Source organism: Cornus florida, unplaced genomic scaffold (genome assembly GCF_030987335.1).
Source record: "Cornus florida cultivar Cherokee Brave unplaced genomic scaffold, ASM3098733v1 CherokeeBrave_3.0.0_Hap2_Chr09, whole genome shotgun sequence".
Lineage (NCBI taxonomy): Eukaryota > Viridiplantae > Streptophyta > Magnoliopsida > Cornales > Cornaceae > Cornus > Cornus florida.
In genome coordinates, this window is record NW_026775579.1 from 67,236,904 (window position 1) to 67,255,260 (window position 18,357).

Below are 18,357 nucleotides of genomic sequence, written 5' to 3' on the forward strand. Positions count from 1 at the left end.
GGGTTTTATTATCGTATTAGTGTTTAAGTAGTTTAAGACGCGTAGAATATCATGTAATCAGGATAATCAAAGTAAAATATTATGAGCCCAAAGCAAGCACAATTGTAGAAATAACCCTCCGTTGGTTTATAAATTTTCAAACATTAGAATTTGTTTTTAGAATCATGACAAGGGCAAGTCAAGGCTCGACCATTTTTGAGATCCGTCTTATATAAAAAATTTATAGTTCTTTAAAAATAATTTGAAGAAAAAATATATTTTATTGTAAATTTTATTGTAATCGGGCACAAACAACAACTTATGTAGGATTACGAGGTTAAGATGACAAGTAGAAGAAACTCATGACTTGTTTGGTTTGTAATTTGAAACCGTTCTTAATAATAACTTAAGACTTGGTTGGATTGTTGAGTTTTCAAAAAATTAAATCAAGCAAAATTTTCTATTCTAATAAAACTCTTCTCAGAATTACAAAGCAAGTAAGATCTTATTTTTTTGCATAATAGGTTTACAAAATTATTGTCCAGACATTTTTTTTAAAAAAAAAATCTTTTTGTCTTTTTAGTTATCTAAAATCAACTATGCCAACTAAAAGATCACTACTTCTACCAATAATAAAGAGAGAATTTCAATAACAGAATCATCAAATGACAAGTAGAAGAAACCAAACATGATAAAAAAAAAAAAAATTCCCCCCTCCCTTTCTTTCAATAACCACGCTAAGAAAGATGAGACAAAACAAAATTCAGAATAGCAACTAGATTTGATATTCAAATCCGCACCACAACAACTCTTCTTTTTGGTAGGTAAAATATACACACACACTGACAAAATGTCATCTTCTGAAAATCTCAAACTCTTAGAGACCTCCAATTTCAACTCCCATTTCTCGATACTCATCCAACTGATAACCCGAATCGCTTCAAGAAACGTCTTAGACTTCCTGTCAAAGCCCATCTCATCAACCCTCTTCACATATTCTCTAATTCTGGTCGGTTTACGAAAGAAAAATGTTGCATATCGACTTATTTGCGACGAACTAATGCCACAGCTCTTCAAAAATTCAATATTGGGAATCATAGTTTTCGCCCAATCAAGACTCAGAATACGCCCAGATCTCTTTAAAAACGTAGACATATCCACATTCGAAACCAAAACACTCTTCAATGCTAAAATCGATGGGCCAAGCTGACTATCAACGCTACGAGTTAGAATCCGAGGGTCAGACGAAACAATTTGCACAATATCGCTAGAAGAAATACCCACGTCTTGAAAAAACTTGAATTTGGGTTTGATGGAAAGCTCAAGATTTGCAGAGAGAAGTTGAGGCGCGGATTTGATGACACGCTCGAGATGGGTATCCGCAAAACCACTTTCCTGAAGAAATGAAAGAATTGAATCGGTCTCTTCAGGCCTTTTCAGATACTTTACGACGGAAGAGATTTTCAAAGCAGTTTCAGGAGAAAATATGTGTCTATCAATCAAGTAATCCGACACTGCACTGGGGCTTTTTGGAGAGGAAGAGAAGAAGTTGAGAGAGATAAGAGAGATTGGGGTTTTGTTGAGATGTGAAGAATTCTTGAGAGAGAGAGATGAGACTTTTGCAGATATACACAGTCCTCATTTCTTGAAGAAACACAGTGATGTATCATAATATGCTTTCAATCACAACAAAGAGTAGAGATCGGTACTTGCCTGAAAAGTGGGGATCTTCATTGATTCGATTTTCTCTCTCTATCAGTCTCTCTCCGCCTCCGGTTATCTGAAAGTGTTTGAATGATGAACACTGTGTGCCCTAACCCTAATCTTAGGTTCTTCACCTCAAACCCGAATCTACATTGGTATAAAAATGTTCTAGCCCAAGAATTTGGTGGGCTCTACATCGGCCCAAAGTTGAAAAATTACAGCAAAAATTAAAAACAGTTATCCCGGAATTTCATATTTGCCAGAAATTTCCAATGTGCTACAGCGGGTCTCTATGACCCCAGGGCACTCCTCCTTGTGTTGCTCTTGGTCTGATTTTGATTATGCAATAAATTTTATGATGCTTCATATAGTTAATATTTACATCAGCATATGAGCAATTAATCACTGACCTTTAATCCCCTTGGCATCTATAGAACAAACTCGTGTGATCAATGGCCAATCAAGTTAAAATCGAGTGGTTGAGGGCTCATTACATTGTTTTATCTATTTTTTTTTTTATATATATAACTTTAATAATTAGATAAGTACCACTCTCTAAATGCCAGTGAGACATGATGCCAATAGAGTTTGCTAATCTAATCTCTTCATTAATACGGCGTATTTAACTGAAAATCTAATATGATAAACGATTTTCATATCATCACAAGTAGGGGTGACAAAATGACTTACAACCAGTCACTTGTTTATATCTATCTACTTTCTAATAATTTTAAGTGAATCATATTTAAAATGGATAAAACAAAAAAAATAAAATATAAGTACTCATATTCCACCCATCATATAATAGACATAATTATTCTATAGTGTTTTAACCCCATTTCTCTCTCTTAAATTTTCTCTCACCCACGCTACTCTCTCTAAATATCTCTCTCATCAATCCCCTCTCTCACTCTGAGTTTCCCTCTCTCAAATATTTCACTCATCAATCACCCTCCAATCAACCATCATAAAATGGACGGAGCCAATTATATTTTCTTGTAACTCTTAAGCAATCCAAGATTCTTGAAAGATCGGACGACTGTGATCGCTTGATCATAAAACCAACAAAGGAGATGATCGGTCATGATTAAAAGTGAAAATTCCAATCTTCTCGCGCGCGCACGACTCAAACCCGAGACCTCTTGTGCAAAATGGAGAACCCGTTTTCAATTCGTCGTTTTATTTTTTATATAAATTATTATAATCAACTTTCTTGATGAATAATATGTTAGTAAAATATATGTTTCAAATGACATTCAAGATATAACTAACCTTATACTAATATGCCACTCGATATTTAATTAAACATGCAAATTAAAGCAGTAAAATAATAATAATAAATAAAGAACCTGGACCGAGGCTAGTATTGGATGCTATGTCCTTAAGACAGATTTACCCCGCTATGGTGCTAACGGACTTAGTGACGTCTATCCCCCAAGATACAACGGTTTACATCCACCAGTAGCAGCACTACAAACTCGTGGATACGGTGAACCTCCTCTGTGTAATACTCTATTTGACTCAAAAATGTATCTATACTATATAAATAATGAATTGGGTGCAATCTGAACCAAATGGCTCGGACCAAATTTAAAATGACTCAATGAAATTGGTTTTGGGCCTAAGTGGCTCAGACTACTTGACCATGGCTTGAACCCACATCCACTTGGGTTGGGTTCATCTTGAGAGAGGGAGAGAATACTATATTGTGCACCTTAAATGGCCACCAATAGTGGGTATTTATAGATAAGGTCGGTGTCTCTTCGTTAACAGGCACAACCACTTCCAATGGGTTGCAATGGTTAGTTATAGACAAAGTGGTGTCCCATCGTTATTAGATGTGTCTGTTCATTTGAGATGCCATGGTTTAGAGTAGTTGCATCTGTTGATTATAACCACTCCTAAAACATCACCTTACCCGAATCGACACAACCTTTCACACCAGAATATTTTTGTTGCAACCAACATACAGTTAACATTCACATGTTGTAGTCTAATGTGATATACATGGATATATTACAGGCAAGTTACATTCACACACCTTTCTAATAATCCCCTACATGAATGGAAATTGGCTGCTTAAATGCAAATGATAATGCAGACCCTAGAGAGAGTATAATCGGAAAGTTACTGCATCAGGATAGGTAACTTTTGGCCTTGAACCTTCCCTAGTGTATTACTATCGGATTTACTGGCTAACCAGTGAACGTGATGTCTTGAACTATTCAGCTGTTTGTGTAAACCAAGACAATAACAAACACACAGTACCCTTCCTCACAGAGTTAGTTCTCATTGTTGTGTTCATTTTGGCCCTGAACAACTCCTAGCATTCATGAGTGCTCTAGAAAACTTAGCCTTTATAGTTCTCATAAAGCGGCCCCACTTCATAATCATATAGGTGACTTCTTATTAAGAGTATCCTACCATACTCCACTTTGAATTTTCAAGAAATAAGAGTCATTAAAAGCGTAGCTTATTCTAATCCTCGCTGTAGGTAGCATTGTCTCATCATAGAAATGGGTAGAAGATTTATATCTTCCCAGTGCTTCTAATGAGTCACTCAGAATTTCTATTATCCCTTTGAACCTAAATCTTGGGATCTCCAGTCAGCTAGGTTGGGTTTCCATTAAGATGACTCGTTAGCTTTCGGCTTTAATCCCATTTCCCTCGATGATCTGTACAATTGCTCTCTAGTACAACCCTTAATTTTATATGTGGCCACATGGTTATATATAGAAATCTTATACTCTGCAGAGATTTCCCCAATTGAGAGCACATGGATACTTTGTACCCTAAAATTGTTTATTATTAGCAATATCATTTTCTTTAGTGGCACAGGTATAGACTTACTTTGAAAAGTCCTCTAAGTAAAATCTATTGATTTATTCAAAGTTTCTAACTTTGAGTTATGTTAAGAAAATACAACTATGCCTTTAATATTGACATATCCACTCTTGGATTTGAAGTCTTTAATATACCGCATCCAAATTACATCACTGTTACACCTCTAATTTAGCTAGATACCTCGATTTATGCAATATTTGACTTAGGGTGTATCTCAACTACTCAATTTCTTTTTTTTTTTCTTTTTTTTTTTTTCCTTCTTTATGATCCTATCCTGGATTGAAAGTATGCAATTAAACACAGTTATTAAGATGTCTTACAATCTCAACCAATGATATACTTTGACTAGTATTTATATTTGAGATTTTCTTATACAAAAGTTAGCTAGGCTTTTGTTATCATAACTAGTATTATCTCAATCTCACTGTACTGAGAATATATTATGTTATCAAATATTAAATCTTTCAAATCAAGTATATCATTAATTTTTTAAGGCATACAATGACTTATGCATCACATTTATTTCAGTGTCTCGGTAGTAATTTTAATCCACTTGAGGACTTATTAGCTTACACACTTGACTTTTCAATTGGAACAAATAATCCAATTTTTCAGTTGGAAAAAGAACTCTTCTAGTTGTTCCATAATATTTTTCTCGTAGGAAACAACATGCACTATTGTTATAATACTATAAATGATTTTTTGTTCTATCCTAAAACGCTTAGGACTCAGAACCCCCCACATTTATAGGTATTTCTCTTAAGATGAGGTGACTTATAGCAAATTTCATTTATGGATAATATCTCTGTAAAGTTTTCTATTTTTCCCTTTTACCATTTTCTGGAATTTTTCTGATTTTTAAGGATATCTTCTTCTTTTTTTGTTTTGCGTATTGGACACCGTGGGGTGTGCTGGGTGTGTCAGAGTGTTGATTTGGACATTTCTTTGAGTTCAAAACTCTTGGAAATGTATTGGTTATTATTTCGGTATTTTTCTGTTTTTCGGACCGGAATGTACTGGGTGGGACCCGCACTGGAATTGTTGTGTACGGGAGTTGTGTCATAGGTCCATTGCATTTCATGCAGTATTATTTTTGTACAATTTCATGGTGGTGTATTAAATTGTATGGTTGGAATTTAAATTATATATATACAAACTTATGCTTAATAAAAGAAAAGGTGAGATTTTTGTGGTTAGTGGAGGGACCCACCATTATACCTACTGTCTTTTAATGGCCACAAGGCCATTTGTAGCCTCATTTTCCACTCACTCTCTCGGGCAAGCTCTCTCTCCCTATTTTCATTTTCTTTATTCTTTCACAATCTTCAAGCTTTGATTCCTCTTCACCCATTTGAATTTGATAATACCACTTAAAGCAAAGTTGGAAAGCTCGTTAAGGCCGTCGTTTTGATTAGAGCCAATCACCATTTGACCGCCCTTAGAGATTTCAAATTTAGGGTTTGGAATTGGGGCTTTTTGCATCATTTGAGGTATGGTTGCTCTAATTCACAATTTCTTAGGTTTTATGTGAATTTTCCTTCTTAATTTGATTATAAGCATGTTTAATTTCGATTATTTTGACTATGTGGTTGTGGTTGCTTATATGTAAAGTGGTGGATGTATACTATGTGTTAAATGAGTTTGTAAACTTAGTTACATTCTTGTAGTGAGGAAGCATGCTTAGAAATGACAGGTTATACACTTTATGAATTTCAATTGCCATGAAAATTTGATGTCATAATTGTAGAAATAAATGTTTTAAATTTTTCTTTATAATGTGTGATTATGATATGGGTGAAATGTATTGAATTTAGTTGTTGAATTTGGCATTTGGAATCATGAAGCACTCATGCATTCATAGGAAAAGATAAAGGGGAAATATGTTTTCAAAACAAATGAAATTATTTTGGGGAAACATTTTTTGAAAGTGTTTGCGAAAACTGGACGCCTAGAAGGTGCCTAGTTGTTCGTGGTGTTAGTGTGGTCTAGAGGGGACTAGGAAGAGACCCTAGCGTGGTTGAGTTAACTAGGTCGGATACGAAGCCTTGGAGTTGCCTTGTGGTCATGGAAAGTTAGTCAATCTTCCTTTCGTGACGCCTTGGAGGTGCCTTAGGTCAGATTGCACTAACGGTTTGGAAGTTGAAACGGCATTGTTTCGGAAATGGGGAGCGATATTGTATGGCATGGCAATTCCTTGGTACATTGTGCATATTTAGTTGTCAGATGACTTATATACATATTTGTTGATGTTATACTTGTTTTACTTGCTTCCCAATATATGATCCCGTTCTCTTGTATTCTATTCCATATGTGGATTCACAATGTCGTAAGAGGTGTATTCTAGACACTTCCAATTGAGTTTATGCTCACCCAATTATTTTAATATTTTTCAAGTTTGGGGAAAGAAGGGGTGGACAACCACTCACCATAACTTAAGACTAGACTAGAACTCTTACCTTATTGTCTTTTGTATAGAAACATGATCATATACCTTTTATAAAGACTAGGTGTAACTTGTATAGCGTTGTAAAGGTAGAATTTGTGTAGATGAATATATTTCACGGGCTATAAATTTTATGAACTTTTGTTCTTTTGTAAAAGATTATGACGAATCAAACATGATAGTGTTGTCATTCAACTTAAATAGATCCAGTGAACTGTATTCAATGGTTTGCATGTGTTTGGACAGGATTTATTCAGTTTAAGGTTTCATAGTAGCCCCTTTGTTCATTCTCTCATCTATAGCAGCTCACTGCAATTTTCCCAGCTCACATGGCCATTTCGGCCTACCGAAATGGGCATTTCGGTTGACCGAAACTTCCAATAGCCTTGCTAATTTTTTTGGTCACAACCGGTCGACCGGTATAGCCATTTTGGTCGACTGGTACAGGATTCATTTTGGTCGACCGAAGCTCTATTTCGGTTGACCGGTTTATTGCTGTTTTGTGCATCTTGTTCCCTCTTTTGGTATAACTAACCCTGAGCCTTGGGAGGTTGCTTAGAGTTTTCATGGAACATAATTAAAACGTAATAATAATGTAACATCACTGGACTTGATGGCATTGAATTAGGCAATCTCAGGTTAGGGTAAGGATCCGGTTAGCGGTTCGGACCTACAGATTCGGGTCGTTACAAATTTGGTATCAGAGCTTTAGGTTCGAAAACCTAAGGACGACGGGTAGGGTTAACCTAAGTGGGACTCGAGTTGATTTAAAAGTATTGCATGTAAAAGTGTTTATTGTTTTGAGAAGTATATTTACTTGCTACTTGCTTATGTGTTACGGTTTTGAATGACATGTTTTCCTGTTAAGTGTTCACATGTTTACGTGTTTAAATGCTAAAATTTGTGTTACATGGCCATGTATGAGGAATAATTATATGAACCAACTATGTAAATAAAATGTGAAAGTATTTGAAAGCATGTTATATATGATAAGGCGAAAAGTATAAGATACATGATGGTGGCAAACAGTAGGCACGGTTGGTGCAATTTTCTTTTATGCTAATGTGACAAGTAATGAACATGGTATATGCAAGCATGTTTCGTATGGTATTGTGGGTTTCATTAATTTTGTATACGTATATATTTATATTTCTATCTATTTATGCGGTTGAGCATTGGGATGGTAGCTAGTACGATAAAGTACTTATCACGGCATAAATGGTTGTGTAAGTTTTGACCTAAGTAGGCGAGGAACACAGTTGCTCTAAGGTTGTTTGGGTGCCGGTTCTTATCGAACGAGTGGCTTGGACTTCTAGCTCATGAATTGAGCTATTCAGTGTGTTGTCATCCTGATATTCTTATTGTATTTTATGTAGTGCTTAGAGCACGACTTTAGAGCGGTTTCATATCTCATGGCATGGTGCCTATGTTCTGTGTGAGTTTCATGCATTAGTGTATGGGTTCCTGTGACCATGGAAGTCAGGTGTGCGAGTGAGGGTTTTGATGGAGAAATGTATGACCTTAGGAGGTTAGTGTTTGTGACTTGGGTCACGGTTTGGTGCGGAGGTTCTTTTCGAACCGGTCGTGGTAGGTGTGACAGAGGTTGTTTGAGTCACGAATGTAGTCTATTGGTTGTAGGTGTGTATTGCGAGTGTTCTGGTATGGTCTAAGAAAATGTGTTGGTTGGTTAGTTGAGAGATGATTCCCATTCCGGGAAACTACAAGAGTGTGCTACCAGTAATCGACTCTCGGTGAGTCGATTGTATGGCTCGGTCGATGAGCAGGGTTATAGGTTGGTACGGCTGTCTAGAGAGTCTCGAGGTGGTGTATAGTGGTTAGTTTTAGTTGTGTAGAGCAAGATTGCACTTTAAGGTAGGTTGTATGAGGTCATTGAAGTGCTAGGTTGTTTGCGGATGAAGTGATTGATGGTAGGTACTGTGTTACCAAATAGACTATGTATTAAAAGTTAAAAGTTGTGAGCTGGAATTGTAATTCAAGTTGTGTCTGAAGTATCAGGAGATCGTGCTTGGTGTTTGAGGATTCGAAAAGGTAGACTGATGACAAGAATGATTGGGACAAGATTGATCTTGTAGGTTTAGTTGGTAGCCCCATTTGACTTTTGCCAGTGCCAAGAGTGTTCTAAGGAACGAGAATGATGAGAAGTAATGATGTTGAACCTAGGGCACAAAGTTTTCTTGTTTAGGCATGTAGATTGCCTTAGGAAGAGTGGTTTGAGTGGCCGGTTACGCGTTGGTGATTGATTACATCGTTGATGGATTTTAAGAGACTATTGGTTGTTGAGCATTCTGGTTTTTATGCTCATTTTTCCTTTGGGGATTTCTCGGCATGGCATTACTGTATGGAGGTTATTTTCTAGTGATAAGTAATTATCATTGTGAGGAGTATCGAGAGTAATACTTATTCTCTTGTTATGATGGCGTTATCTTAAGGATGTTTGAGGAAGAATCGCTTAGTAGTGGCTTGATGATCTGGTGAGATGAGAGGTTTGAGTTGTTATTCGGGATGAATGGTATTAAAGGTGTTATGTTTTGATGTTTAATGCCGATGACTGGAATAGTTTAAGGTAGATCCGAGTGTGATTTAGAGATTTTGAGTTGTTGTTGTATGTTATCAGGTAGGTGATGGGATTGTACGCCAGTTGAGGCGATTGTAGTCGGCCTAGTCTTTAGAGCCAGTGAGGACGATGATACCGGATAGGCACATTTTTCTTTTGACGAGTAGTGGGTTGCTGTGACTGAGGTCACGGGTATGGTGTGCACGGTGTTAGAGGGAGTGTCGCCCAGAAAGTTAGGGATATAATGGGTGGTCTAATGTCATCGTATAACATAAAGGTTATCATTTGGGAGTGATGAATTCCAGATGGAGCGGGACATGGTGTCTGAAGGGTTGTGATTGTTCCTAGTGTTAGTACGCTATAAGCATTGATGCTCTTGTCTGATGGTTGTATTATGGGATATACCCTAGTACTTGATGGAATGGGTAGTATGGATCTGACTTGATTTGGTTAGCATGGGTATCGTGGTGTATCGTATGCGAGGTTTCTGTGTTGATAATGTATGACGGTTCGTTAGTGGCGAGGTCACCTAGAATTGAGGTCGTAGTCCCGTATGTGTTTCCAGTTGGTTTTCCTACTTATGTGTAGGGAGTTCATTTCATCTCAGGTGAGATTGGGTGTTCACGGTTAGACGATTAGTGAGTAACGAGTGACAAGGTATTGGGTGCATTCAGGTGTGAGTCGTCAGTCTTTTGTGAGAGTGGGGTTCGTTACCTTTTTCGTTTGTTCTAGTCCTGGCAAGGACGTCGTCTGTCATGAGTCTTGTTCTCTATTTATGAGTTATGCGCGTCCGTGGGTGGACGGACCTGTGTGTGGTTGGTTTTGTTGTTAGAGTTCATCGGTAATGGTTTGGTTGATTTGGTCAACTCATTCCCACGGAGGGAGATAAAGTCATTGGTTTTTAGTGGTGCTTGTTTTGAGAGTGGTTTTGATGGCACGAGTTGCCAAATAGGGATTGTGTTTCCAGTGTCTGGTACTATCAGTGATGGCTGGGGGTGTGTCGTGAATTGTAAGCTTGAGGATGGTTAGGTGATGTGATGTGAGTCATTTACTCAGGTGTTTTTATTGATGTCTGATTCGAGCAGTGTCTTGAGGACAAGTGTTGATGTTGCCTTAGAATTACGTGATTAGAGAAGGTGAAGGTGGGATCCCGTTGAAGAATAATACGAATGATTGACTTTGGTTTTGTGGTTTCAGGTATGAGACAGTCCTAATGTGTGTTTTGAAGAAGTAAAAATTGAACCAAATGATGTTATGGAGCTATCTACCTGGTATATGGGTGCTATGAGATTATTATAGAGTTTTTACGTCAGTTGATGATTGTGACTTTGGTGCTGTGTTATTTCTAGCTTGTTAGGGGTTGTGTGATTAAAGTATGATTGGGATTTTTAGTGTAGGTATGTGGTTGTATAGCCGTTGTGGTTACGTAGAGCGATGGATTGATAGTGAGTCAATCTCATGGTTGTTTTGTGAACTGTGTGAAGTTGTATTAGAGGTTTGGACCTGAGGACAAGAACGGCATCTGTGCTGAGACCGGATCGAGGATGAGAATGGCCTGGCCAACCATTTCTCTTGAATCAGTCCCTCTTTAGCATGATGTCGGGTCAAAGGTCAATAACTGTTTCGACTTGTTAGTGATAGTGAGAGCACGATTTTGCGTTTTGTGTCGGTGTGACAATGTGGACTCAGATGCTTTATCTCGGGTGATGAGGTGTGTTAGGTAGGATCAAGTGTCAGATAAAGGATTGTGGTACAACCATTAACTATTGAAGATCTTGTTTTGAGGATTTAGGTTCTAGGTACATGATAATACGTTTTATTGTTCTGGTGACTCATATTTTTGTGGTCGTTGGGAGAATTGTTGTTTAGTTATCTTGAGGATGATAAGTATAGTGATGACCGATTGGTGTGGTTGGTGGTCGTTTATACGGTGTAGTTAAGTGATAGATAGTGAGTTTTTGGTCTGACATGGATGTGTAGATTAGAATTGAACTTAATTGTGAGATGAACGGGGTTTCTTGTCTAAAGTTTAGTGTGTCCATTGAGGGATGAGTTGGGTTTGGACGTTGTCATATTTGGTGGTAAGATGGCTGTTTCTTTTCGCGCTTTGGAGCCTTTCGTAGCAGTGTAGAGTGGATCGATGTCCATCTTGAGTCGAGTATAGTGTAGAGCGTACCAGGTGGTTTTGTGTTGTTATGTTTTGACTGATGAGTACCCTCATAGGGTGGTGAGCATTGGGTTTTAGTAGCAGTGGTTTCTGATTGCCTGCTGACGTCCAATGTCAAAGGCAATAATGTTGGTGAGTTATGGTCTTGTGGATTTATGGGGTGTTTCTCGAGGTGGTTTATGTTGTGGGCCTCTTTCTTTTAAGGATGGTAGATTTTGAGGACGAAATCTTTTAAGAATGGTAGATTGTAATATTTTCGGTTTTTCCCTTTTACCATTTTCTGGGATTTTTTTGATTTTTGAGGATATCTTCGTCTTTTATTGTTTTACGTGCTGCATACCGTGGGTTGTGTTGGGTGTGTCAGGATGTTAATTGGGACATTTCCTTGAGTTCAGAACTCTTAGAAATGTATTGGTTACCATTTCGGCATTTTTTTTGTTTTTCGGATCGAAAGGTCTCGAGTGGGACCCGCACAGGAATTGTTGTGTACAGAAGTTGTGTCAAGGGTCCATTGTATTTCATGCATTGTTATTTTTGCACAATTTCATGGTGGTGTATTAAATTGTGTAGTTGGAATTTAAATTATATATATACACACTTATGTTTAATAAAAGAAAAGATGAGATTTTTGTGGTTAGTGGAGGGACCCACCATTGTACCTATTGTCTTTTAATGGCCAAAAGGCCATTTGTAGCCTCATTTTCCACTCACTCTCCCGGCAAGCTCTCTCTCTTTCTCCTCATTTTCATTTTTTTTTTTTTTTTTACAATTTTTAATCTTTGATTCCTCTTCACCCATTTGGAATTTGATAATATCACTTGAAGCAAAGTTGGGGAGCTCGTTGAGGCCGTCGCTTTGATTGGAGCCAATCACCATTTGGCCGCCCTTAGGGATTTCAAATTTAGGGCTTGGAATTGGGGCTTTTTTCATCCTTTGAGGTAGGGGTCCTCTGATTCACAATTTCTTAAATTCTATATAAATTTTCCTTCTTAATTTGACTATAAGCATGTTTAATTTCGATTATTTTGACTATGTGATTGTGGTTGCTTATATGTAAAGTGATGGATGTATGCTATGTGTTAAATGAGTTTGTAAACTTAGTTACATTCTTGTAGTGAGGAAGTATGCTTAGAAATGACAAGTTGTACACTTTATGAATTTTAATTGTCATGAAAATTTGATGTCATAATTGTAGAAATAAATGTTTAGAATTTTCCTTTACAAGGTGTGATTATGATATGGGTGAAATGTATGGAATTTAGTTGTTGAATTTGACATTTGGAATCATGAAGCACTCATGCATTCATAGGGAAAGAAAAAGGGAAAATATGTTTTCAAAATAAATGAAATTGTTTTAGGGAAATGTTTTTCAAAAGTGTTTGTGAAAATCGGATGCCTAGGAGGTGCCTAGTGGTCCGTGGTGTTAGTGTGGTCTAGAGGGGACTAGGGAGAGACTCTAGCGTGGTTGAGCTAACTAGGCCGGATACGACACCTTGGAGTTGCCTTGTGATCATGGAAAGTTAGTCAATCCTATTTTCGTGATACCTTGGAGGTGTTTTAGGTCGGATTGCACTAACGGTTTAAAAGTTAAAACGGTATTATTTCAGAAATGGGGAACGACATTGCATGGCATGGCAATTCCTTGGTGCATTATACATATTTGTTGATGTTATACTTATTTTACTTGCTTCATACTGAGCTGTATTGTGCATATGATCCCGTTCTCTTGTATTTTATTCCATATGTGGATTCACGGGGTCGTAAGAGGTGTACCTTAGACACTTCCTACTGAGCTTATGCTCACCCCATTTTTTAAACATTTTTCAGGTTTGGAGAAAGAAGGTGCGGACGACCACTCACCGTAACTTAAAACTGGACTAGAACTTTTACCTTGTTGTCTTTTGTATAGAAACATGATAATGTACCTTTTATAAAGGCTAAGTGTAAGTTGTATAGCATTGTAAAGGTAGAATTTGTGTAAATGAATATATTTCATGGGCTGTAAATTTTATGAATTTTTGTTCTTTTGTAAAAGATTTTGACGAATCAAGTATAATAGTGTTGTCATTCAGCTTAAATAGATCATGTGATCTGTATTCAATGGTTTGCATATGTTTGGACATGATTTATTCAGTGTAAGGTTTCATAGTAGCCCCTTTGTTCATTCTCTCATCCATAGCAGCTTACTGCAATTTTCCCAACTCGCAGGGCCATTTCGGCTAACCGAAATGGGCATTTCGATCGACCGAAACTTCCAGTAGCCTTACCAATTTTTTTGGTCACAACTGGTCAACCGGTATAGCCATTTCTATCAACCGGTTTGCTGCTATTTTGTGCATCTTGTTCCCTCTTTTGGTATAACTAACCCTAAGCCTTAGAAGGTTGTTTAGAGTTTTCATGGAACATAATTAAGACGTAATAATGATATAACATCACTGGACTTGATGGCTTTGACTTAGGCAACCTCGGGTTCGGGTAAGGACCCGGTTAGCGGTTCGAACCTACGGGTTTAGGTCATTACAATCTCCCCATAACTTTAGAATAATTCTGAAATTTTATATATGATATATTTCTTATGGTTTTCCAACACATGAAATACCATATATTAAATATCTCACTTCATCTACCTTTTTAAGGTTCCATATTCGCTTCTCAACAAGCATATATAACAGTCTCTAGTGCATATGTACTCACTTTATCTCTAGCATATTCTTATAATAATTCACCAACATTACTATTAATTAATGCTCAAGATACTAATTACAATGGGTTCTAATTAATATTTGCTTCTGCATCTTTAATATTTATGAATTGAGTTATTCATGTTTAGGTTCATGTTAAGTCAGTCATATTAACATGTCATAACCTTTCATGTGTCACACATCACATAATTCAATCATTTAAGCAAATAATTATCTTATTATTTAACCTTTGGATACAATCACCACATAGTGAGCACTTATTTCTTAACTATTATTACTAGTTAAAAGTGAGTTTTTAGCTGTCATTACTAGCTTAGATTAAGTACACTATTCTCATAGCTCACTATTAGGTTATGATGAGTACCCACTTCTCAGCTATTACCGTTAGTTTGAAGTTAAGTTTGTTTAGTTATCAATTATAGTATATCATAACTTTAGTACACACTTATCTAAGTAGTCTACCTTGGTAGTAGAGTAATTTATTTTGAAGAATATTCTTCAAAAATTACTACTTTATAAGTAGTATTATTCTCTCCTACATGAGCAGATACTTATGGCTAAAATGGTTACTCATCACCCTTATGTTTTTTACTATCAAGTTGAGAGTTAGAACCAACTAACAGATTTTCATCTTCCTCTTAGGTTTTGTGCACCTTATTAATCATTTTAGCTTATAGCTAAGCTAACTAGTTTGTAACTCAGTAACATTTTAGCTTTTAACTAAATTGTACATTAGAGCTAACTAGCTTGTCTCGGTGTATTTGTTTAGTGTATCAATAACATTTTCCATTAAACTCTTTAGAGTTATTGGAAAATCTTCTCTTATTCAGCCCATTCACAGCTATATGTGTCTTAAACACTAGTATAGATCTTTTTCTTTTGACTATCAGAAGAATTGATATAGTTGGGCTGGTCAATTTTTGTTTGTTGTATTACATACACAAACCAGTCAAGATTTCATACAAATTCAATAATATCACATATTAAATAAACTATATTGTAAAATTGAATTATAATGCACACTAAGTAATTCAACTACATAGTTCAATATTATAGTATCAAATAAAAGTAAACATTTATAAAAATAATATTGAACTTGCATAACAATATAGTTTAATATTATATCACATAATTAATTTAAGAAATAATTATAATCAGGAGAAGACTTTGTTTCCTTAAAACTTTATGGCTCATTCTCCAATAAGCAAGCTAGAAAATCAGGACCAAAAGATTTAGACGTTTTAGCCATTTTGCTATGTCTAAGCTCATCCTTATTTTTATTGTATGATTTATGCACAAGAAAACGATATGCACTACTGTTATGAGCATAACCTATTAAAGGTTTTATGTAACGATCTACTCCACCACATGGTATAATATTGTCTGTTTTGAGTCCGAGCCCGTACAATTTTGGTCTTGAGTTTTATCCCAAAAGACCTCATACCAATTCGAGATAATACCACCACATGCAAACATTTCACCTTTCCCTTATCTTGGCGATGTGAGACTGAGTACCTATAGCTTGCCCAGTGCAGTAGCCTGTCAGTGCCTCTTACACCCGGCCATGGCACACCTGCCCACAAGGTCGTCACATTTTAAGTCCATTTTAACTTTCATAGAAGTAGGAATTGCAACATTAGTTAGACACCCCCACACTTTTAAAATACGATTTTTGCGTTCAGCAACACCGTTCAATTGCGGTGAATAAGGAGCGATAGTTTAGTGAATAATACCATATTCTGAACAACTATAAGAGCATGGTGTTTTGTATTCACCACCTCTATCATTTCTTAACACCTTGATCGTTTTGCCAAGTTGATTCTCAACCTCATTTTTGTAATGTTTAAATATACATAACATTATCTTGTGCAATCATTAATAAAAGTAACGAAGTACCTTTTTCCATCTCTAGTTGGCATAAATTTAAGATAATATAATATAATACATAATATCATATTACAAAAATAACTCAACCAATACTGAATTATATCAATAATCTATTTATATAACATGCTTCAATTTCACATAATATTAAACACATCAATATTTAGCATATTATCATATAATAATGTATATAATATTATTTTATTATATCTCAACTATTAGTATGATATCTTCTTGTTTATATTTTAAATAGAAGCATATAATAAAATTCACGCAAGGAATGATTCTGTCTTAAGAGTGTTGGTAAAATATATGCTTCAAATGACATTTAAGACATAAATAACCTTATACTAATATGCCATAAAATAATTAATAATATGCTAAACATAATTAATTAAATATTCAACTCGATATTTAATTAAACATGCAAAATTAAAGCAGTAAAATAATAATAATAAATAAAGAACTTGGACCGAGGCTAGTATTGGATATTATACCCTTAAGACAGATTTACCCCGCTATGGTGCTAACGGATTTAGTGGCATCTATCTCCCAGGATACAACGGTTTACATCCACCAGTAGTAGCACTACAAACTCGTGGATACGGCGACCCTTCTCTGTGTAATACTCTCTCTGACTCAAAAATACATCTATACTATATAAATAATGAATTGGTGCAATCCGAACCAAATGACTCAGACCAAATTTAATATGGCTCAATGAAATTGGTTTTGGGCCTAAGTAGCTCAGACTACTTGACCATGGCTTGAACCCACATCCACTTGGGTTAGGTTCATCTTGAGAAAGGGAGAGAATAATATATTGTGCACCTTAAATGGCAACCAATGGTGGGTATTTATAGATAAGGTGGTGTCTCTTTGTTAACAGGTACAACCACTTCCAATGGGTTGCAATGGTTGGTTATGGACAAAGCGGTGTCCCATCATTATTAGATGTGTCTATTCATTTGAGATGCAATGGTTTAGAGTAGTTGCATCTGTTGATTATAACCACTCCTAAAACATCACCTTACCCGAATCGACACAACCTTTCACACCAAAATATTCTTGTTGCAACCAACATACAGTTGCTATTCACATGTTGTAGTCTAATGTGATATACATAGACGCATTGGCGGCAAGTTACATTCACACACCTTTCTAACATAATATATATATTTTCTCATGCAGTGTCGATGGTCCCTAGCTCTCCTCCTGATGCTACTACTGGTTGGTTGTTTTTATGGTTATTTTTTCGGTTGATGGATATCCTATATTTTGTATTATTATTTTTATTATTAATAAGTGTGTACTTACATTAGCACAATACATTAATCACAGACCTTAGTCCTATGCATCTATTGAACAATTCCTGTGAAATGACGTTAAAATCCATTCAGTGGTTGTGCTCATTAGTCATTATTACATGGTTCTGGTTTTTTTTCTCCCCTTTTTTTTTTTTTTTTTTTTTTTTTTTTTTGTATATAATTTAAATTACACATACAAGTTTTGTTTTTCAAATGGTATTGAGATATAAACAAATCCAAGTATCCAACCTTGATTTACTAGCTAATGAAAGGTGCATAGTTTTTTTTTTTTTTTTTTTTTTCACATCCAAAAATTGCATGACAGCAATTTTAAGGCAAGAATAAATATTGAACACCTATATCAAATCTTCTTTGCAACAATCAAAAGGATGAGTGCTTTTTTGTGTGGTAACATTTTGATTTTTGAAATTGATAGAAGCCCATTTAATTGTCACATAGAATTCATTATTATTTTATCATCTTCCTGCAGTTAAACCTCCACCATAGAATATTGCTCCCCCACCGGAATCTCAAAATCCTCCACCTCCGGAAGCACAGAATCCTCCACCTCCACCTCCACCTCCACCTCCGGAAGCGGAGAGTCCTCCACCAGTTAGTGCTCCACCACTGGAGGCCCAAAATCCTCCACCTCCTGACTCTGAAAATCCACCTGCACAAGTGCCATCACCAGCCACTTCTTCCGCAACATCAGACATCACGAAAGGAGGACCAAAGTCTCCTTCACCTCCCCT

At 36.2% G+C, this 18,357-nt stretch overlaps 1 protein-coding gene across 1 annotated transcript; it reads right to left on the reverse strand.

The window, feature by feature from the left end:
- Positions 1–704: 704 nt before the first annotated feature.
- LOC132272757 (uncharacterized) lies at positions 705–18,321 on the reverse strand. Its single transcript, XM_059773851.1, has 3 exons — positions 18,150–18,321; positions 823–1,595; positions 705–716 (listed from the first exon to the last, which is right to left on the reverse strand). Exons 1-3 carry the CDS (start codon positions 18,319–18,321, stop codon positions 705–707), a joined length of 957 nt encoding a protein of 318 aa, XP_059629834.1.
- Between the last annotated feature and the right edge of the window lie 36 nt (positions 18,322–18,357).